Raw genomic sequence first — 24,442 nt, forward strand, 5'->3', positions numbered from 1 at the left:
ATTTATACTAAATAATGATTTCTATAATTTTTTTAATTTTAATTTTTCATACCTTTTTAAGATATTAAAAGAGTAATAAATCCATATAAAAATACAGTCGAATTGCAAACCTCCTTTTTCGAGTCAGTTAAAACATGCATAGTTTATATAAAAGGTAAATTTAATTGTGGAAAAATTAACAAAATAAAAAAGTTTTCTACCATATTAGTCCACAGTATGTATGTATATATTTATATTAAAATCGATATTGATTTAGCGACGTAATTGCAGTAGCGTACGTGGATACTCATAAAAAAATCAGGGGAATTAATAACCTTTTGTATATTGCTTATTAGTCAACGATACGCTTCATTATATTATATTAATTTATAATAATCGTATATTACCTGAAATAATTAAATTCGCTTCTATATTTAACATGCTCGTACCTACCTTTCATGTGAAAGAAAACAATGTGGAAATTTCTCGAAATGTAAGCAATATCTACATGGTTATACAAGCTTCGTTTTATATCAAATTAATTTACATATTATACTAACCGCAAGTTACGGTTTCACACATCCAATATAAGAAGCACTATGTAGTCGCTTCAAAGCCCATACCCATCTAGGGTTGCCACAATTTCATACTAAAATCCATTAAAATTTTATCGGTTGTAGAGTCAGTTGTACTCGTAAGTGGTATTTTTTTTATGGGTGATAATGGAATGGTAACCCTACCCGCGCTATCGGTATACACCGGCGGAGCACCAGTGAAAGATGATAGGTGAGGATGAAGTAGGTCAGTTAGCCCATCGTGACGAATTCAACAAGAATTGTCACGATGGTTTCCAGGGGGAACCACGTGGAGGTCGACCTGATATATTGCTAGCAATGGGGCTGTCAAACTTCATTGCTAACAACGTCTTTCCCCCCTTGTAAGTGGTATTAGGTATATTAAGGTGAAACTAAATGATAGCATTTATTAAATTGAATAACTCATTTCAAGAAATAACAGTCGATATCTCAAATTAATTTTTTAATAATATTGGTTTGTCTGATAAGTTTAAAAAATATTGTGAGATGGTCGAGCGATGGGCAGTGGCGTCCCTCAACCAATCATTATGAAATTTGTTATAAACGTACTGTACTAAATTGAAAAGGATATAGATTATTTTTTGTCCTGATCAGTAAACATATTCTACTCACGAGGACGAAGTTTTTTTTATGTAACTTAGAATGGCAAACAAGCTGATGGCCCACCTGATGGAAAGTGGTAACCGTCGCCTATAGACATGAGCAGTACCATTGACACAACAGAGTATTCTGTTTCGCACATGATACCCCCCATGCGTTGCCATTCCTGAGGACTCAGGTGTTAATCCTCTGTACCCTGTAAATTCACTGCCATATCCCACCCTTCAAACGGAAACACAGCCATGCAAACACAATTGCTGTAGTTATGGTTAAAAGCCAGTATTAATATGTAAAGTAAATGTATTTTTTTTATATGGGTGAAAATGGTATGGTAACTCCGCCTGCGCTAACGGGATTCACTGGCGGAGCACCAGTGAAGGGTGATAGATGAGAATGAAAACCAGGCCAGTTAGCCCATCATGATGAATTCATCAGGAATTAACCATGATAGTTTCCAGGGAGAACTGCGAGGAGGTCGACCTGATTGGGTATATTGCTAGCAATGGGATTCTCAGTCTCCATTACTAACAATCCCATTTCCCCCAAGTAAATGTATTATCTACAAATAATTTTCTTTATATATTTTTCGTGAACGCATCAACCCTAGTGCAGTCCAAGCGCTATTTCCACACCGTCACGTTTACCTTTACAGCGATGCCCAGTAAGGTAGTATCCCTTTATAGAATTTCGTGGGAATCAAGTAGGCTGGTTGCTTAGGGTTTAGCATGGCTATATAGTATCAATTCGATGTAATATATATTACGAAATAGCTACGTCAGTGTGTTCAAATAACAGTTTAAGATTGTAGACTGTGCACGTATTTAAGAAACAGTCGTTAGTGACCTACTTACTACTTATATAGACATCGTTTTACAGCAGTTAACCAATATATCTTAATAATTCAAATGAAATCGCTGTAAAAACAAGTGAATAAATAAATAATTTAAATATGTATTGCAGTTGTGTTTGCATGGCTGTGTTTTGGTTTGAAGGGTGGGATATGGTAGTGAATTTCGGACAATGGTGTCTATTATGAGTTGCTTAAGAATCAACTACCGGTCGTCTCATTGAAAAACGTATTCTAAAATTAATACATTGTGGTTTATTTTATCTGTTTATAATAAATTGCCCTCGTCTCTTTACAAACCGAATCAACGAGCAAGCGTCGCTGCTTCGAAGTCCGAGTACGATAAAAACTATAGAGTTATAAAAACTCTGGTTTCAACTTGAATATGTCAAAACAGCAAAAATATTATGAAAAACTTTACAAACTCGAACGTTTCTCAAACTGTTGGGCAGCTGGAAAACCGGTAAAATCCAGTAAAAACTAGTTGGGATCACTGCCAACTTTCCAAAGCGGCGGTTGTTAGCATGACGGAGCGTTTCCTAGTTTAACGGTGGCCAGATGAACATGGACGCAGTAAATCTGGCAGATAAGACCTCTGGACGCCACCGAAAACATATTTCTAACAATGTAAATAGAAAAATAAGTTGTAGAATATCATGATGTATGGTTTTGAGGTCTTTTGCTCGGCAATAGAATAATGGTTTTTTGATATGTGTGTTTCTAGATAATATTTGATCTACGGCGCATTTTATACAGAATAAAAAAAAAAACAAAAAAATGTTTGAATACATTGTACTATGTAAGAATTATTATATACTTATAATAATAAGCTATTACTCATACGCGATTTTTTTTTCATGGGATATATTCATGGAAAGAGATTAGAAGCAGCAATATAGCTTATCTCCCTTATTCTTAAAAACTAAAACTTTCTACTATTACTATTTCTACTACTACCAGAGGGAGACTTTGTACAAAAGTCGTTTGCTTGGGTACCTCTGACCTATTCGTGTTGCAACCGTGAAGCAGTTGTGTTTGCATGGCTATGTTTCGGTTTGAAGGGTGGGATATGGCGTGAATTTACAGGGTACGGAGGAATAACACCTGAGTCCTCAGGAATGGCAACGCATGGGGGGTATCATGGGCGAAACAGAATACTCTGTTGTGTCAATGGTACTGCTCATGTGTATAGGCGACGGTTATCACTTTCCATTAGGTGGGCCGTCAGCTTGTTTGCCATTCTAAGTTGTATAAAAAAATCTATTTCTACTACTACTATTACTATTAGGTGCAGCTAGGAGTTCTATGATACATATATGAACAGTTATTTCACTTTAATATAATACACAATCAATAATATATTTTTTATTATTATCTAATTACTGGTTGCTATTGATTACATTATTGACATATTGCATATTGCAAGAGGAGCATATTGCAACTCAAGGAGGTAAGTACTTACCTAGTTTTTGTGGTCCTCGATTGAATGTGGGGATGATTCAACTATATTCGATATTTAGTTTCTTTAGCGTCTGTAGTATTACTACGTAAAAGGAAAATACTTATTCTATACGTATTTTATGTTTTTCGTGTGATTATTATTATTCAACATTGACAACGTCACAATTTATCATTCAATATATACCCACTACAAATTTATTATATTTATTTTATTTTTATTTATTACACAATACACTTTAAGCACACCACTGTGTTGGTCAAGTTTTCAAACATTATTGTTATTATTAGGACCCCGCGGGTTGGCGAGGCGCGTGCTGAAAATCAGCGCTGTAGTGTCCCTGACACTACAGCATAATGCTGAGCACGCGCCTCATTTTGCAGGTATGGCGACGCACGCACACACACACTCATTTTTGATGAAATTGTTATAATACGAATCGTTTTATTTTTCTTTTTTAATTTTATATATATATTTTTTTCTTTATAAATATTTTTTTGTGTTGTTTCTTTATTATAATTCTTAATATATGGATTTTTTTTTAACCCCTGTGTGGGTGCCGTCGCATATTTCTTGTAAAATAAAGTTTTTTTTCTTTCTTTCTTTCTTTACATTGTTTTATCACTTACAAATTAAGAATTTAGCACAAAAGAAAGAGACAAAATAGTTCAATAGCTACAATAGGTTTATGAGAGGTTTGACGTTTTTACGAATAAGGACTTATATGTTTAACTAGCTGATGCCCGTGACTTTGTCCGCCTGGTATTTGTTATTCTTTCATTAACATTTTTAACCCACTTATTGTAGTGAACTATGTCGGGGAATACTGAACCAAAATTAACAAAAAGCGTGTCGTTCTCGGTTGTGTACGTAGCTGTAGGTATAAGTTACTATAGTTTTTTAACTATCCCACGGAAACTCTTTAAATTTCCGTGATTAACAGTGGCTAAAATGTTGACCGGGGATGTGAGGTATCACCACTCACAATTTTATTTAAATCGGTCCAATAGTTTCGGAGATTAGCCCGTACAAACAGACAAACAGAAAAACAGACAGACAGAGAACAAAAAATTTGAAAAAATCTGGATGTAACGCATGGGGGGTATCATAGGCGAAACAGTGTACTCCGTTATGTCTATGTTACTGCTCATGTCTATAGGCGACGGTTACCACTTTCCATCAGGTGGGCCGTCAGCTTGTTTGCCATTCTAAGTTGTATAACAAAAATACAGCCGAGTTTAAAAGGCACCTTCCGATGGAGGAAGACGGTTTCATATACCATATTAACTATATATATATATAGCTGGTTAGACGAAATGAATCATATTATGATTCGTATAAGATGGACTTTTTAACCGTGTGCGTTGACCCGAGCAGTTGTCGACGAGACTTTGATAGTTATCAGGCTCGACCCGCCATCTCCTTTCAGATATTTGGGTTAGATAGGATTGTTTACAGTTGTATGTATTTCTTTACTGGTGTAGCGGTGCCTTATCGTGCAAATGGTCGTGGGTTCGATTACTGTGCGATAGAAAACATTTGCATTCATGAGTTTCTCTGTTTATTTATTTATTTCAAGTAAACAGTTGGATAGACAATACGTATTCTTAGTGCCGCGAAATTGCTTTGTAGTTTGTCTGCAGCTCTGCGCTCTTGTACATATAGCTTAATAAATAATTATGTATTGATATCCTAATACTATGTACTAGATCTATATTTTTATACATACATACATACACATATGTGTATATATATATATACTATATATATTAGTATATGCATGTGTGTGTGTGTATATATATATATATATATATATATATATATATATATATATACACACACACATGCATATTGTTATTAGTATGACTACGCATTATATGCATATGTATGCCAGTCGCTTGTATTTTAAATAGTGTGTGCTGTCTACAATCATCACTATACATTATGGACAACTTTCATCATCCAAGTTTGCATGAATTTATTCTATGTATAATATGTATCTACGAAAAATTCCTGATTAAAATCCTGTTATTAGAGGATAAATTTTATAAATAATCATATAAAAACATTCATATGAGTGATATGACAGAGAGAGAGATAGAGTTGATTTTTCGGCTTATTTTGTAACTTTTATTTTATAAGAGATACGAAGGTTTCTCAAAAGAGGCCTTGTTTAAAAAAGGATGTTAAAAATTATTCAATAACACACATGTGACATCCCTGGTACTGTAGGCGATCTTTATATTTAGTAGTCGTAATCACATACTATTGGGTAAAGTGTCTTCAATCGTTTAAAAAAATATAAAAAGTGGAAAGAATAGATAATAGATAATAAAGATAGATAAAAGATAAGATAAGATAAATAAGATAAAATAGATAAAACAAATATTACACGAATCCTTCTTTTGTTACGATTGCTTTTTTTTATACAACTTAGAATGGCAAACAAGCTGACGGCCCACCTGATGGAAAGTGGTAACCGTCGCCTATAGACATGAGCAGTACCATGGACATAACAGAGTATACTGTTTCGCCCATGATACCCCCCATGCGTTGCCATTCCTGAGGACTCAGGTATTATTCCTCTGTATCCAGTAAATTCACGCCATATCCCACCCTTCAAACCGAAACACAGCCATGCAAACACAACTGCTTCACGGTAGAAACACGAATAGGACAAAGGTACCCAAGCAGTCGACTTTTGTACAAAGTCTTCCTCTGGTTATTCTGTAAATTTTTATAACAAACACCGTCATTTTACCTTCTCCTTTATTCGAATATTCCTCCTTTAAACAAATAGTATCCTTAATTAAAGAAACATTTAAAATTTTATAGTACGAAAGATTTTGTAATATAGTGTGTAGCGTTGTGCTAAAGTGGCCTTTTTTTAGTAAACGATTATTTCGGTACTCATTAAAAATAAAATCGAATACTGACTCGCAATAGAGAATTGGGACAAGTACCTGTTCGAGTACTTATATTGGTATTCGAGTACATCATCCAACTCGAGTATTTTTTCAATTGGTTTCTAAGGCTTTCCTTTAAGGAAAATAATAAATGTTCAGTTACATAATAATTTTAATTTATTCAATTAGGGAGAAAATAATGAAATCTTGTAACGGAAACAATAATTTTTGATAAAAATGCGACTAAAATTTGAATACACTATGGATCCATATATATATGGATCCATATATTGGAGTACCTAATGTATTTGGAGTAGTAATGGCGTGAATTTACAGGGTACAGAGGAATAACACCTGAGTCCTCAGGAATGGCAACGCATGGGGGGTATCATGGGCGAAACAGAATACTCTGTTGTGTCCATGGTACTGCTCATGTCTATAGGCGACGGTTACCATTTTCCATCAGGTGGGCCGTCAGCTTGTTTGCCATTCTAAGTTGTATAAAAAAAAATAAACCTGTGACTACAATGGACACCAATATGCCATTATTTGTGGTGAATTAAAAAAAAAGTCGCTGAATAGTTAAGTTATGAACCAATATATACATATAATATTGTTATACACTACCCATCCCTAGTCAGTATTCAAGTCGGCCTGTTTCGGCACACCACTAATATATCATATTTCGCATTATGATTACTGTTTATGTCATAACGCCCATGTAACTCCCTTTTTATGTATGATAGGTAAATACCGTATCACGTACCTGTTGTATGAGCTTCACAGCTCAGCGAGTTGCTGCCAATAACAATATTTCTATTCGGAAGTGCCGTTTGAATGAAATGTATTGGAAAATGTTGCGAAATATAAGACACAAATGTTATGTTTTCGTTTGATATTGAACAGTGATTGTGCTCTAATGCTCTTACTGCAATATGTTTTTAAGTGATTTTTTAGGGTTTCGTACCTCCAAACGACAAAGATAAATTATTAGAACTATTGACGACAGAAGGGGAAAAATGTTGGGACACTTGATACGACACGACGAACTTATGAACATTATAATAGAAGGTAAGATAGAAGGAAGGAGGGGAAGAGGAAGACCGAGACATAGTTACATCAGGCAGATCAAGGAAGGAGTTGGTGTCGTGTCGTATCAAGAGGTGAAGACACTCGCTGAAAATCGTAGTGGGTGGCAAGAGCAATTTTTTGCACATAGGCCTCCCCCTGGGGGGGGGGGGGTTGCCAGTAGTTGCCTCGCTTGACAGACGGATTGGCAACCGCAGTCAGGCTTTAGAGATGTTTTAAGAGGGACGCTGCTGCCCACCCCCCGCCCTCCCTTAGTCGGCTCTTACGTCATACATCCACGAGAAAGAAAGGGGTGGCCTATTCTATGCCGAGACCACACGGCCAGATAAATAATAACAGTCATAAGGCCAGATAAAACGAGTAAGATAAATATATACAAAAATATATGGACGAAAAAATTGCAAACCTCTTTTTGTGTAAATGTTTTTTTAAACTGGAGCACAGCGATATGTGTCATATTTATAGTCATCCATTTTTTAGTTCCGGCCTACTTCGTCAGCCTTTTGTCTCCGAGTGGCCTTTTGCCTTAGCAGCAGCTAACTCTGACGCATTTAGGTAGATTACCAGAGGGAGACTTTCTACAAAAGTCGATTGCTTGAGTACCTCTGTCCTATTTGTGTTTCTACCGTGAAGCAGTTGTGTTTGCATGGCTGTGTTTCGGTTTGAAGGGTGGGATATGGCGTGAATTTACAGGGTACAGAGGAATAACACCTGAGTCCTCAGGAATGGCAACGCATGGAGGGTATCATGGGCGCAACGGTATACTCTGTTATGTCCATGGTACTGCTCATGTCTATAGGCGACGATTACCACTTTACATCAGGTGAGCCGTCAGCTTGTTTGCCATTCTAAGTTGCATAAAAAAACTCAGGACTCAGGTGCTATTCCTCTGTACCCAGTAAATTCACGCCATATCCCACCCTTCAAACCGAAACACAGTTATGCAAACACAACTGCTTCACGGTTGAAACACGAATGGGACAGAGGTACCCAAGCAATCGACTTTTGTACAAAGTCTCCCTCTGGTAAATGTAGTAATGAGGTTGGCAGGGTATCAGTCAGAGATGATAAGATAGATATTTATTGTTTCTTCCATAAGATTACAGTAGTAAACTTAAACAAACTATTACAAGAAAATATTACACTAAGAAAACAATGGGCGGCTTTATTGCTAAGAGCGATCTTTTCCAGGCAACCTTTACCTATTGGTGAGGACGAAGATTTAGAAGTGTTTGTAAACAAGTATATTTGAATAAAGATGATGTAAATTTGAAGTCCGTTGGGCATTCGTTACGAATTCAACAAGAATTAACCACGATGGTTTCTAGGGGGAGCCGAGTGAAAATCAACCTGATAGGCCGCTATGGGACAGTCATTAACAATACGTTTTCCATACACTGTAGCATTAGGTATGTTAATTTGCGAAAATTTGTTCCAATATAACATAAATTAAATTTTAATTAATATCAGTGTCAATTTACATTTAATTAATTTTGTATTTGTACGCCACAGTGCAGGGAAAATAGTTTTGCTAAGATTTTAGTAAAAATTATTTATTTTTTTATACAACTTAGAATGGCAAACAAGTTGACACTCCACCTGATGGAAAGTAGTAATCGTCGCCTATAGACATGAGCCGTACCATGGACAAAACTAAGTATACTTTTTCGCCCAAGACTTCCCCTAAGCGTTGCAAATTCTGAAGATTCAGGTGTTATTCCTCTATACCTTGTAAATTCACTGCCATAGCTCACCTTTAAAAACGAAACACAGCCATGCAAACACAACTGCTTCACGGTAGAAACACGAATGGGACAGAGGTGCCCAAGCAAACGAATTTTTATACAAAATCTCCCTCTGGTCAAATTAACAACAGTAATATTTTATCAGTATTTTTTTATTTTTTATTCTAATATTACTACTGGAATCAACAGTTTATATCCAGAATAATTATAAAACATTATACTTATATATATATATATCTTCACCAGCATCCCTCTTAAAACATCTCTAAAAGCCTAACTGCGGTTGCCAACCCTGCTGCTTATGGAGAAGGCTTATGTCCAGCAATGGGCAGTGAATATGTATATATATACCTACTCTTTATTATTCTCTACTGAAATATACCTTACGTAAGTGATCCTTCTTAGAATTTCATTATTAGAATCTACCTCAATGGTGTTGTTACATTTATCATTAAAAATCGATAACGGACTATATTCTATTCGGACTCTCACTACCTTTTCCACGTAATACGAGGATATTCTTAGTCGACTATTATCGTAACTATAATACCAAACATAGGTAAATAGACCGTGTTCGGTCCCTTTTGATTTTCATTTATTTTTACTTGTAAATAAATGAAAAAGAATTCGGAAAGAAGAATTATGATTTATTTCGCTTTCTATAGTAATTGGGTTCTTTTGTTAGTAACAGGGATTACGAAGCTCTATTGCTAGCAATATATCCTATCCGATCGACCTCCATGCGGTTCCCGCTGGAAACTATCTTGGTTAAATCTTTATGGGTCAACAGACCTGTTTGATCCTCTTCTATCTTTCATTAGTATCCCGTCAGTATATACTGTAACAGCTGGCGAGATTACCATTCCTTTATCATTCATTAAAAAAAAAAAAACTTAAACACAGCTATACAAACAGAATGGAAGACAAATTGTATTGTTAATCCGTCAACTTAAGGAAGGACTCGGGAATGTTTCTAAAAAGTGGCACAGCTTCTATTTATTTTCAGTTTAATGTAATCGGATAAGGCGCATCGAGAAGTTTAATACAAATGTTTATTTCTAGAATCGATAATAGGTTGTAACCGGCGGAGCCATTTGGTCGATTCAAATAAATACCAAGTTGCGAACGGAGGTTTGGTGACTGTGAAAATGAAACTTGCGTACAACTTTGTTAATTATATCCCATTTTACTTTATGCTTTTGAGTCTTGTTCTTTTGCAGAAAACAAATTAGTTACGCTCTTGTAAATACAGTGTTATTTTCAATTAAAGTCTAAGGAAAATAGGTGTTCATAAACTTTTTGTAATGCAAACTCTATGACAAATTGCTTTTTAAAACGTAAACTTTACTACTTATAAGTTACTATGTTTTATTACTCATGTATTGATACATACTTATATAGAGTGAAATCAATCGATAGATTAGATTAGATTAGATTAGTTTATTTGCCATAACATTGTTTTTTACAGATATTAATCCATTGTGAACTACAAATGTTCGCCTTATAGTCTAAAGCATGGAAAATTATTATTGGGTACAAGATACATTACATTTAATACATACATATAAGTGACTTAACATTACACCAACTATTTATTCAACTAATAATAATAAAATTATAATAGTATGTTAAAAAACCAATCAATAACAATACATTAGATTCAGTTCAATGTCAGTGCTAATTAATAATAGAGTACAAATTATGTCATTCTTTAAATAATTCTCCCAAAAAACGATATCGTTTATCAATATTAAGTAATAATAAATTCGTCAACTGTTACAATTCATTATATTACAATAGTTCAATGTTAATAGATGCCAATGTCAAATAATAATCACATACAGAGGGAGATTTTGTACAAAAGTCGATTTGGGTACCTCGGTCTCATTCGTGTTTCAACCGCGAAGCAGTTGTGTTTGCATGGCTGTGTTTCAGTTTGAAAGGTGGGATATGGCAGTGAATTTACAGGGTACAGAGGAATAACACCTGAGTCCTCAGGAATGGCAAAGCATGTGGGGTATCATGGGCGAAATAGTATACTCTGTTATGTCTATGGTACTGCTCATGTTTATAGGCGAGGTTTGTTAAATTCCATCAGGTAGGTCGTCAGCTTGTTTGCCATTCTAAGTTGTATAAAAAAAGCTCATTGTCTCCCAAGTATTTCGTTATATGGAATTGACACTTTTGTTTCATATTGACCTCTTGACCTCCCTAAAGTTTTACACACTTATAAGTACCCGGAGATTACTGTGATAATCCTGCTATCTCCCGCTGTACATTGTCAGCGCTGACTTTCAGTAAAGTTGCGGGAGTTGCTCGTTGACACAATGAGTGATGACATTCACCAACCCCCTGGGAGAGCTTAGGTTGTTTTATAAATCTTATAACAAATTTAAGTAGTGTGTTTATCTATAATAATAATTAATAAGGTTTTGCTGGAAGAAATCTCTTATTAGAGGTAAGCCCGCCTTTGCACATAATGTTTATAATGAATTGTGATTAACAGTATGTTTTGTGTACAATAAAGAATAAAGAAAGAAAGAATAATAAGTTTATTCTGAAATAAATGTTATAAAACATAGGTGAAATCCTGCTTTAGGATAAGCAGTGGCCTTAGTCGCCTCTTACGACACCCACGGGAAAGGAAGGGGTGGCCTATTCAATGCCGGGACCACATGGCCAATAAATACATATTTATACGTATACGTAAGTGAAGTGTGGACTGAAAGACGATGTAGTGACAAAAATCGAAAAAGGAATGTTGCGTCGGTTTGGTCATTTGGAGAGAATGGATGAAAGAAGAATTACGAAAGAGATTTATCGAGCAAGAATGAATGGAGATGTCGGTAGGGGCCGCCCTAGACGGACGTATGTTGACTAAATAGGCGACGTGCTGAAGAAGGGCCAAATTAAAAGTACCCATAACCGGCGAGCGTGTATGAAAAGATTGATGAATGTGGAAGAAGCGGAAGAGGTTTGTTTGAATCGAAGCATTTGGCGTTCCATTGTTTCTGCCTACCCTAATGGGAGACAGGCGTGACAGATATGTATGTATGTATACGTATACGTACCTTAATAGTACATATACAATTTTATTTCTAGTAAACAAAGTAAAACATATACTGTGGCTTTAAGACATCAGATAGCATATATGGTATATGAGTACATCTATTGCTTGCGGCTTTGCACGCGTAATATCGTGTTTCCCCTTTAAGATGATATTTTCAAAAAATTCGTTCTTAGCGGATTTTTATTATTTCACCCGTAACTGTCCACTGCTGAACATAAGCCTTCCCTGTAAATGAAGTTTCGCCAGTAGTTGCCATGCTTGGCAGGCGGGTTGGCAACCGCAGTTAGGCTTTTAGAGATGTTTTAAGAGGGACGCTGCTGCCAATCTGTCGCCTTCGCCTATGTGAATAGAAATTCGGAAGTACTCGTAGGTACTTTATTTATAGAATTGCGTAGTTTTGTTTTCCTATTATCGTGATGGTAATCATGATGAATGGATATGGTGTCATGCTATGGTGATTCATAAAAGTGGCCACAATGTTATTTATAGTTCTCTTGAATAATAAATACCTCCATTGTCAATCTAAATAAATTTAAGTTATGAACAAAAATATTATATACTATGTAGTAAACGGTGATCACCATTTTCATCATCATATAAGCCGTTGTCTGTCCACTGATGAGCATAGACATAAGATGAATTTATCAGATTTCCACAAGAAATAAAAGTAAACAATAGTATTTATGGTATATAAAACTAATTACCTTGTGATGTCATTAAATAGTTTTTATTAAGGTGACCTTACGAGATCATCATCCCGGTTTTTTTTTAATGGACGATAATGGAATGGTAACCACGCCTGCGCTAACGGTATACGCTGGCGGGGCGTATCCCAGTAAGGGATGATAGGTAAGAATGAAAAAGCAGGTCAATTAGCCCATCGTGATGAATACATCTGGAATTCAGCACGATAGTTTCCAGGGGGAACCACGTGGAGATCGACCTGACAAGGTAAATTGCTAGCAATGGCATTCCCATTGCTAGCAATATACCTAGTAGTCCGTACTACTAACCATCTAACAACAATCAAATCATACTGCCATAGGGAACGGTTCCGAGACACCTGCATTCACTGACTCCCTGTAATGCATTTGAGGTCGTCACCTTATCTAGTTGAGGAGGATGGAGGGCGGGGGGAGAGTCGCCATACACGGCGTTGTATTCAAAAATCTTTTTAAATATATAGTACACTAGCTTTTACCCGCTACTTCGTCCGTTTGACTGGTACATGTTTACTAATAAAGGCATAAAAAGTAACCTAAATCCTTCTCAATCCATGTGGCATGTTAATATCAAACTTCATAGTGGTTGGTTAAATCGTGAAGGCGCTATAGGGGAATAAACTCGCTTTCACATTTATAATATTAGTAAGAATGATGGCAGTATTAAAATGGTACCTTTTGTTTCAGGTGTCCAAGAAATGAAACGGAAAAGGTGCAGCAGTAGGTCGGGCGTCACGTGGTGACGTGTTGTCTCCCTCTAACCATGTCCCCAGACGACGTCGCCACCATGCGCTACGTACTCTTCTGTCTTCTGTCCTTATCTTTCAATAGGAACCTCGCGTTCGTGCTCGACAAGCAGAATCCGTATTCGCAGTTTCGTAAATGGAACGCGGGCCTGAATGGCACACTTGAGTTGGAGTTTAAAACGGATCAGCCGAACGGTCTGCTTTTGTATACGGACGATGGTGGCACATACGACTTTTTCGAACTGAAACTAGTGAATGGTGCGTTGAGATTAAGGTACAACCTGGGTGGCGGGGCTCAAATTATAACGGTCGGCAACAATCTCAACGATGGACACTGGCATAAAATCCAGGTGAGTACACTTTTGGGCCATTCAGTTGTGGTCCGCGATATTTTCTTGTAATGAAGTGTAGGGGATAGGATGATAATCGCTAACAAAGTTATATTGTTGTGGGTCAAGGTCATTTGGATTCGTAATGTCTCGTTAAAGTGGGCCAGCTAGAACAGTGATTACAACTTTTATGGGTGCTTAAAATATATGTTTCTTTTTTATGACACTAAGAATGACAAACAAGCAGGCGACTCACCTGATGGAAAGTATTAACCGTCGCCTATGGATATGAATAGCTTCATGAACATTACAGAATACGCTGTAACGCCAATAGTATCATAAATGCGTGCCCATTTTTAAGGACTATGATGATCGTATCTTATACAGGGTAGAAGAGGCAGGTTGGTCAAAACGAAAACAGTTGATTCAGATGGATGGTCTGAACCAATGGGTACAACATTTTCCCACCGGAAATGCACTGCAAGTATATAATTAACGATTCTTTGTTTTGACGCCGCGCAATGTATTTGAAATTTTATGATCCATACGACGCGTGATACGTAGGTATGGCACGGTCAATGGTGCTTCTTCGTAGGTAGTTCGTAGACTGTGGTGTTGATTATAATGCTTTTTTTTAAATGGATGATAATGGAATGGTAATCCCGCCTGCGCTAACGATATACGCTGGCGGGGCACCAGTGAGGGATGATAAGTGACGATGAAAGCAGGTCAGTTAGCCCATCGTGATGAATTGCACTAGAATTAACCAGGATGGTTTCCAGAAGGAACTATGTGGAGGTCGACCTGATTGGGTATATTGCTAGCAATGGGGCAGTTAGACCCCATTACTAACAATCCCTTTCCCCCCTGATTATATAGCTGATTCCGTGCATCGCAATACGATTTTAATACGTTTATTGCTGATTTTTTGGTATTTCATAGTATTTCACTATAAATTATGATTATTTCTTTATATTATGAAATAGTATTATAGATTACATAATTTTAAATGAATTTTCATTAAAAAGCAGGAAAAAAATGGAAATTTTTCGAAAAGAATTTCCACTGATTTTCAATTCAGAATAATGGTCTGAATTCATTGTTACAGTTTTTGCCAACCTGTCCATATGGGATCATTATGGAAGTATATCCTATCAGATAAAGAAAAAAGAATTTTCAAATCGGTTAACAGTTGACGGAGTTATAATCTAAGACATATAAAAAAAAAGTGTAACCGAATTGGGAACCTCCTTCGAAGTCTATTAAATATTAGCATGTAAAGTTAATAATTGCCACATCTATATAAATTAATTTTTATTTATTTATTTAAACTTTAATGCTCAGTAAAATTCTATGTACATTTGGCGGAATTAACACCGGACGGAGTTCTCTACCAGTCAACCATTGGGTAAACCGAGAAATACGAAGGCGGTGCATTTAATATCCATATCTAATTATTACAGAAAAGTTTCTTGAAGAAAACATCTATTTTATGTATGTGTATATGTATTTATTGATAGATACAAACAATTCACTACTACAAGCAAACAAACAAGTTGGTCTTATAAGAGTAACAATAAGATAAATGCGTAGGTGTCGCTATGTATCACAACCGTGGAAAGGTAACCAACTCAGCATAAAACTGCACGCTATACGTAGTGCTGATTTTTTGCTAGCATCTGTAAAGGGAAAGATTCCAATCTCGAATGCTTACCATTTTTTCTTGTTACATCAAACGAGTCTGTTTATTTTTAGAAGCAAACTTTCGCAATATAATCCGCCATCTTGTGAAAGTGGCCATTTTAAAAGATGTCATGTATTTTAACGCTATCTATTCTTCAAGCTCTGTCATTTGATATTCGTAAGGGTACTGTGGTCGTCACAGAATATACTGTGACGATCACAGTATCCTTGAAGCCTTTACTCCCGAGAACTGATTCCGTGTATTATATATTTTTTACTGCTATATTCCACCCTTGTAATATATCCATGCAATGACAGTTTTTTTATAGCAGAGGTACGGATGGGACAAAGTAAACTACAGAATTTACTTTATTGACATTACAGTGTATTATCGTGTATGTATGTGTGTTTAATGATATACATATATTTGTATTCATGTAAGTATATTTATATGATCACAACTTGTAGTAGTTATTGTGTTTCATTTGTTATATGATTTATAAACCAATATAGATATGTTATGTGACTGTTTACTTACAACATTTTTCGATATTTTTCACTACATAACTATATTTCTGTTTTGTCAAGGGTTGACTGGAAGAGAATATTCGCTATTCGCTATATATAGCGTTAAGTTCATTTTTTTGTCAATTTTTTTTTGTATTGTGGTCAATAAAGAATATATAGCGAATAATTGCAAATACAAACTTTAGAACTCTTTTTTTTTGGTTTAAGCCTAATCTCTAAGCCTAATTTATAATAATTAAACTTGTTTTTTAAACATGCAGGTGGCCCGTCGTGATGAACATACCTCCCTCATGGTGGACGGCGTCACGCAGAGTAAGACGTCCAGAGGCAAGGAGTTCGTATTCGGGAAGTTCAACACAAACTCCGACGTCTTCGTTGGGGGAATACCGCCTTCGTGAGTACTCTAGTTTTTAAAGGAAATATTTTTCTGACACAAAAAACGGTTTCATTGTATTTTGCGTTACTCTTTGCCGCTTTTTAGGATGAAAATTTGGGTACCTGATATATTGTATTTATAAGAAATTTATTTTATTATTGTAATTGTAAAAAAAAGGTAGTTTTTGCGTGAAACAGTAAAAAAACATCTATCCTTCCGTCCACGGTTAAAAACTTTCGCATTTACGAGTATAATATTAATAGAATTAATAGGAAGTAACCTATAGTTTATATTAAACGCACTTTTTAGAACCAACACAAAAAAAAATTGAGTATTTAAATAACTTTAATAGGCATTCCATTGTTTCTCCCTACCCTAATCGGAGACAGGCGTGACAGATGTGTATTTATATAGGTGATTCTAAAATTTCTATTATTTTTTTGTACATTATACGATATTTTTGTTAATTTTACACTGACTTTGATAGACTTTTTGTAATTTATAGAATTTACTCCTCCGTACAGGTGTTAAATTAATTTTGTTACCACAGAAGTATAATTTTTTTTAAATGAATTACGTTCTTTTTATTTAGAATCTTTAGAATCGTAATATGTTTTGGACCCATTGCTTTGTATGATGCTGGTATTTCTCTTGTATTTCTAACATACATCTGTTTAGTTTTTCGTTTATTATTATATACAATAATAATTACATACATAGTATTCTCAAACTACCTTTATAAATACATATATATGTCTGTATTATGTAGGTAATATGAGTGATATATATATATGTTATTTTTAAATTACTGTTTTAATTTATTACTGTTTTTGTTTATCTATTTATTTGCTCATTACGTTACAATTACAATTATATTTTCCGTTATTCTTGTCTACGGTCGACTGGTAGATAACGCTATATTGTGTAAAGTCCGCCATTTACACTATCTAGGTGTATTAGAGTTTAATAAATAAACAAAAGAAAGTTACATAAAGAAAGATGGCGATCAAATGGTAATTAGGAGTTGTAATTACCCGCAACCAGTGTTACGGCAACCAGAATTAGCCACACAAATGAGAACATCAGGAAACTATTTGGTAAGCACATAGGACTATACTGGTGTTTACTGCCAGTGTTTCAGAACTTTAGGGTATATAGAATCTGAGACCCTAAATCCGGACATTGTTCAATTTAATTGTCAACTTCTGTAATTAAACCGAGGGTAATTGTGTTCTGACTTAATTGCCACTAAGTTTACACAATGAAAGGGACTGTCTCGAAAAACATAAGTCCGAGTTAGGGTTGTCACAGTGAGTGGACAAGTGAAAGTCCGTAGGCAAATTTCGGGAACAATATGTAAATTCTCTGGCTTGTCGGTGATCAGTTAATTACTGATTCATCACTAATAATTAGTAAGTGAGGCATTAACCTTTGGTCGTGTGGTCCCGGCATAGAACAGGCCACCCTTTGCTTTCCCGTGGATGGGAGGATGGGTAGCAGGGTTCCTCTTAAAACATCTCTAAAACCTAACTGTGTTTCTCAATCTGCTTGCCAAGCATGGCAACTACTGGCAAAACCTCTTAAGGGGGAGGCTTAAGTTTAGCAATGGACAGTTGAAGGTTAATAAAATGAGACTTTAACTTGAGCAAATATAAAAGTGAAAACGACATTGTCAGCGCATGACATCCCTAGTAATACAGGCGTCCACAGGCTACGGTAATTCCGTTTACCATCAGACGGGTCGTATGCTTGTTTACGACTAAAGTAGTATAAAAATAGTTATTGTTTCCTATGTGACTTTGAAAAAAGGAAGGTCAATCAGGTCTCATTTTATGGGATTCATCATTGTCATCATTTCAGCCATTATCCGTCCACAGCCTTCCCCATAAGGAACGGTTCTGAGCCACCTGCATCCACTGACTCCCTGCAATGTATTTGAGGTCGTCACTCCATCTAGTTGGGTCGTTCTACACTGCGATTTATTTGTAATTTTTAAACTGATTTTTACAACTTTTATTTGCATTTTTTTTAAAACTTGTGTTCATTTTTTATTCGATGCCTATATATATATGTAACGGGGAAATAAATGAATTCACTGTATTTTTGTCGTTTCCAACAATCGTTTCGACTTCATCCGGAAAGAGACAAAAAGTAACAAAGACACAGTGAGTTCATTAATTTCCCTTTACATATGTACTTATATATATACATTTTCATTTAGGGGGAGTTTGCCTATTGTTGTCCCTCTTGGTAGACAGGTTAGCTGCTACAATTAGGTTAGGGGGAAGGGATTGTTAGTAATGCGGACTACCAGTCCCATTGCTAATAATATGTAATAATATGTCAGGTCGACCTCCACGTGGTTCCCTCTGGAAACTATCATGCTGAATCCCAAGTGTATGGGCTAATTGACCTGCTTTTTCATTCTCAATAATTATCTTTCACTGATACCCTGCCAGTGTATACCGTTAGCATGGACGGGCTATCATTCCGTTATCATCATTTAAAAAAATGAAAAAAAAATGCAATTAAGCACTGACGATGTATAAGAGGGACGCTGCTGCCCATCCCTCGACCGTTAAGTCCTTTTAGTCGCCTCTTCCGACACCTACAGGAAAGGATGAGGTAGTCCATTCTACGCTGAGACCATATGGAGAATTTTTTTTATAACAAAGAGGGTAAATGTTTTTTTTATGCAACTTACAATGGAAAACAAGCTGACGGTCTACCTGATGGAAAGTGGTAACCATCCCCTATAGACATAAGCAGTTCCATGGGCATAACAGAGTATAGTAAAATTTCATCCCAACCATCTGGACGAGTGGCGGTCCTCCACTGTGCGTTTTTCAAGGCACTTTCTCCCACGCACAACCATTCTTTGGAATCAACTTCCAGTAGCAGTAGTTCCGAACTGATACGACAACATAACCTTCAAGAAAAGAGTACATTCCTTTTAAAAAAGGCCGGCAGCACACCTGCAATGCCGTTTGTGTTGTGGATGATCATGGGCGGCGGTAGTCACTTACCACCAGGTGACCTGCATGCTCGTTTGCCCCTGTGTTGTAAAAAAAATACTGTTTCACCCATGATACCCCCATGCGTTGCCATTCCTGAGGGCTCAGGTGTTATTCCTATGTACTTTTGTACGTTTTGTTTAGATTCGTATTCGACTTTCAAATGTGTGTTACGCTTGTTTTTATTGATGCTCCCGCCGGTTATCCTTTAGCAGGAAGTTCCGTAATACGAAGCCTATTAGAGTCATACACGTGTCCCGCATTTCAATTGGCTACAGACCTCATTAAAGTGTACTATTGTACTTAGGTGTTCTCGGATACATTTGAGGCAAGAAATTCTGGATGCGTAAATTTTTCTTGTTGATTTTTTTTATACAACTTAGAATGCCAAACAAGCTGACGGTCCACTTGATGGAAAGTGGTATCCGTCGCCTATAGACATGAGCAGTACCATGGACATAACAGAGTATACTGTTTCGCTCATGATACTCCCCATGCGTTGCCATTCCTGAGGACTCAGGTGTTATTCCTCTATACCCAGTAAATTCACGCCATATCCCACCCTTCAAACCGAAACACACCCATGCAAACACAGCTGCTTTACCTGTTGAAAATTTATATTTTACTAGCTATCCGATCCGGCTTTGCACGGGTTTATAGAACTTTCGCTATGTATGCCCTGGCATGAAACGAGCCACCCTTACCTTTCCCGTGGAGTCGTAAGAGGCGATTAAGATCCCTCTTAATCGCCTCACAATCACAGCGAGAGAAGGGCAGCAGCGTCTTTCTTAAAACATCTCTAAAACCCTAGCTGCGGTTGCCAACCAGCTTGCCAAGCATGGCAACTATTAGCAAAACTCCCTTTATGGGGAAGACTTACGTCCAGACTTATGTCCAGTAGTGGACAATTAACGGCTGAAATAATAAATAGGAAAAAAATATCGGATATCCATATATTGGGTTTTACTGCATATGTATTTTAGCATATACTGATGGTCACTCTATTCTCCCAAATTTGAATTTATAACTGAATCTATATTATTGTAAACAAATACAAAATTTATTTAAAAAGAATACGAGCCGAGTTTCTTGTCAGTTCTTCTCATCTCGATATCATTCCGAACTGACGGTAGATTTGACATATCACAAGAGTCTGGAATAGAGCTACATGAATAAAGATATTTCGAATTTGAGTTTGAACTGAACATTGATTAGCACCTATTTCGATTTAGCCCATACTAGACGGATATCAATTCGTATCACTGGTTATTTAATTTCAATTATTTTGTTGAATTCTACTACTATTAGTACATAAGTAACAGAGTTCGCTAAGCAGGCTCCCCTATCTCTTGCATTGAAACAACTCAATGATATTTTGAGCCAGTATCCGCAATTGGATGTGTTTGCCTCCAACTTGCTGGAGTTTCGTCGAGTGACCACAGAGTATTTGTGTTTAGATTTTTTTTTTGTTTCAGTTGAGTATTTTTGTATTATTTTTTGTTTAATATTTTTTGTGTAATATTGTATGTATGTTATTGTATGTTATTGTACTCATGCTTTCCTGGGTGAGCGTATTGGAAGACTGTAAAGCTCATCCAGTGGATGTAATAAATAAATAAATAAATAAATATGTGTGTGAATTTAATTACTGTATTTAATTTTTATAAATTAAAATCGTTTGCCATCGAGAATTCATTCTCAGATGCTAGAACCTAAATAATCGCGTATAATGCGGTTTTAGAGGAATTTTCTCCCATAAACGCTTAAGAATCAGCCCCCAGCCAGGGTTTTCCCTAAAGATTACTGTATAGGGCTCTTCAAAAAGTGTGTATTAAGGTTTCTTAAGGGCCAGTAACCCGTACGTGACACCCCTAGTGTTGCAGACACCCATTGATTACAGTAAACATTTACCATCAAACAGGCTGTGTACTCGTTTGCTATCTTTATGGTATAAAAAAATCATGCATTTTTGCCATCAGTATCGATCACTATTTATCCCCTGATAGTTTACATTATATATAATAGAAGTATAGATTTACTTGTCATTCGACTAAATTACTAACGCTGCCCGAACTAGACATTGGAGATAGTTTTAGGCAAAGGTACTTGAATCAATAGCGTGTCTACGATACCGTAGTACCTACGCTACGTGAACGAGATTGTAGTTGTCGGTAATTGGCTACGGAGTTCGTAGCGGTCTACGACGTAGCAATTACATGGAAACTCTGTGAGTGAAGTCAGTTACAATGTATTTGTACTCAGTACTATTATTATATACTCTTGATGTCTTTTTATCCAAAAATATATATGGGGGGGTGGAAGAGATTGTTAATAATCAAATTTAGTGGCCAATGGGACCACTTTTGGTTGGCAATATATGAAACCAACTCGTTTGGCCCATCGTGACGTATTCGACAAGAATTAGCCACGATAATTTCAATAGCGTGGAAATCGACTTGTTAGGGTGTGTTAGTAGCAAGGGGACAGTTAAATTTATTACTAACAATCCCTTCTTACCAATATAAGCTATTAGGTCGCCCTCTACGTCTGAGCATCTTTCGTTAGATTAGCAAAATATAATATTTTTTACCTTGCCACGATCGACTGGACTAATAGTCGCGATCGATCTGTTGGCCACCTCTGACATAAAGGATATTTAATGTATTGATTCACGCAGTCAAAGTCGCGGTATAGAGCTAGTCATTTACATACGTAATAACACTAGCCGTTGGCTGTAATATTATAAATTTATTCATGAACATTGCGCCTTTGTCATTGGGCCGTTTTCGAAATTATCCTAATTGCTTTGGTCCACGTGATAAGTGTTACGCTACGAATAAATAATAATTGTTCGTTTGCGTGTTGCCACCACAGAGTTTGGTGTAAGTCATGAGAGATAGCGTCGGTGATTTTAGCTCTTTCGTCTTAATTAAATTGACTTGGCTTTTTCCATACTAATTGTTAACACTAATACATGCCTAGACAGTGGCGGACAGGTATAAACGTAGTGGTTAGGCTGTGTAAATTATTACAGCGCAACAGTCACCATACAAGCCTGCAAATTTTATATTAATCGCGCGATTGGGACGCCCTCTGTGTGACACTATACTTTACCAGAGGGAGACTTTGTACAAAAGTCGATTGCTTGGGTACCTCTGTCCTACTCGTGTTTTAACCGTGAAGCAGTTGTGTTTGCATGGCTGTGTTTCTGTTTGAAGGGTGGGGTATGGCGTGAATTTATTGGGTACAGAGGAATAACACCTGAGTCCTCAGGAATGGCAACGCATAGGGGGTATCATGGAAGAAATAGTATACTCTCTTATGTCCATGGTACTCCTCATGTCTATAGGCGACGGTTACCATTTTCCATCAGGTGGGCCGTCAGCTTGTTTGCCATTTTAAGTTGTATAAAAAAAAACTACTACAAGGCTGTCTTATTGTTACTCTGTAAATCTTATTATAATATATCTATTTATTAATGTTGTATCAAACACTAATATTGGAAAGAGAAAAGATTAGATTTTATCTATATTTCTTTGTTTTTTTGGGGTGGATAAACTAAACGTTACGCAAAAAGAAATCGTATTATCATTGCTGTAAAGCCCTGTAACCCTTCTGATCTATGGTATTTCCGACCTTTTAGTGTCCCTTTCTGATCATTGTCAAAGGCAGAAATTTTAAGACGTCCTTAGGACCGATATTTTTTATTTCCTTAGGACGAAAAGTGGGCTTTCGGAACGTTGTATCGTTTATACATGAGTGGGTTCATGGAATGTATTGAACGTGAAGGGTTACTAGCTATCTACTTACTGGTGCGAAGGTGTCGCCCTCTGGTTTTAAGAGTGTGTACTTTTAAAGATTACAATTAATTCTTCATCGTATATATCGTCATAGTCGTAGAATACTGACGGATCTTCATATGTAATATTTGTCAGATCCGTCAGTATTCTACGACTATGACGATATGTAGTAGGTCGTCCATTGCATTACAACGAATAGAGTGGCCGTTATGAAATTGTATTTCCATTGAATTCACAACTTAGTTTCTATTAAACTTTGAATAAATTAATTTTTTTAAAGTAGACTTTACTTTGCTAATAATAATTTAAATGTTAATAATTAGTACATTACTGAAGCGGCCAGCAACTGAGGCATTGATGGACGAACGTGCAAATGTGGGCTAAGGCGTAGCCGAGGCACACATACGTGAGTCCATCAATGCCTAGTTGTGGCCAAGGCTTGTATAGTACTTTTCTCAAACAATACGCGGAACTCAAAAACACAATTTTACTTTTTAAGTTCAATGACGAATAACAAACAATAATAATTTTTCACGCGCCATAATGTTCCTTTGTTTTTTTTTTTCAATAAACAGCTTTCTATTTGCAAGCCAGTTCAAAATTTAAATAAAACCTTTCATTAGCTACCTCCTTGGTAGCCATGTTTCGAAGTAAAAGGTCATTCCATTTTTAAATTACAGGACAGATATGAGTTTACATAGTAATTTATCTGGCCGCAAAACACGACAGATATGGATTTTCATACAACTTTTGCCGGCCGCTGCCCGCATGTATCTGGCCAGTACGGCAATTTTGATTTATCTCGAAAAAGATTGTCAAAATAATGCTCACATTTCCAAGCATGTTTGAGAAAAAATAATTATTGCAAGAATGTATGAATTTGTTGCCCCAACAATAGGAGACTCTTCAATTGCTTTTAAATATTAGCATAACTTTCAAGAAAAGAGCATACT

The 24,442-nt window shown here is 36.2% G+C and overlaps 1 protein-coding gene across 5 annotated transcripts in view; it reads left to right on the forward strand.

Annotated features, from left to right (window-relative positions):
• The window catches only part of LOC113510250 (neurexin-1), a 261,039-nt gene that overhangs the window by 23,227 nt on the left and 213,370 nt on the right, over positions 1-24,442 (forward strand). For all 5 annotated transcript variants that reach the window (XM_052900440.1, XM_052900439.1, XM_052900441.1 and 2 more), the window contains exons 2-3: positions 13,701-14,109; positions 16,560-16,693. In XM_052900440.1, coding sequence (XP_052756400.1) covers positions 13,777-14,109; positions 16,560-16,693 — 467 coding nt within the window. In that variant the 5' untranslated portion in view covers positions 13,701-13,776. The remainder of the gene's footprint in view (positions 1-13,700; positions 14,110-16,559; positions 16,694-24,442) is intronic.

This window comes from Galleria mellonella, unplaced genomic scaffold (assembly GCF_026898425.1).
Source record: "Galleria mellonella isolate WM207_F2 unplaced genomic scaffold, CSIRO_AGI_GalMel_v1 utg65, whole genome shotgun sequence".
NCBI classification, from domain to species: domain Eukaryota; kingdom Metazoa; phylum Arthropoda; class Insecta; order Lepidoptera; family Pyralidae; genus Galleria; species Galleria mellonella.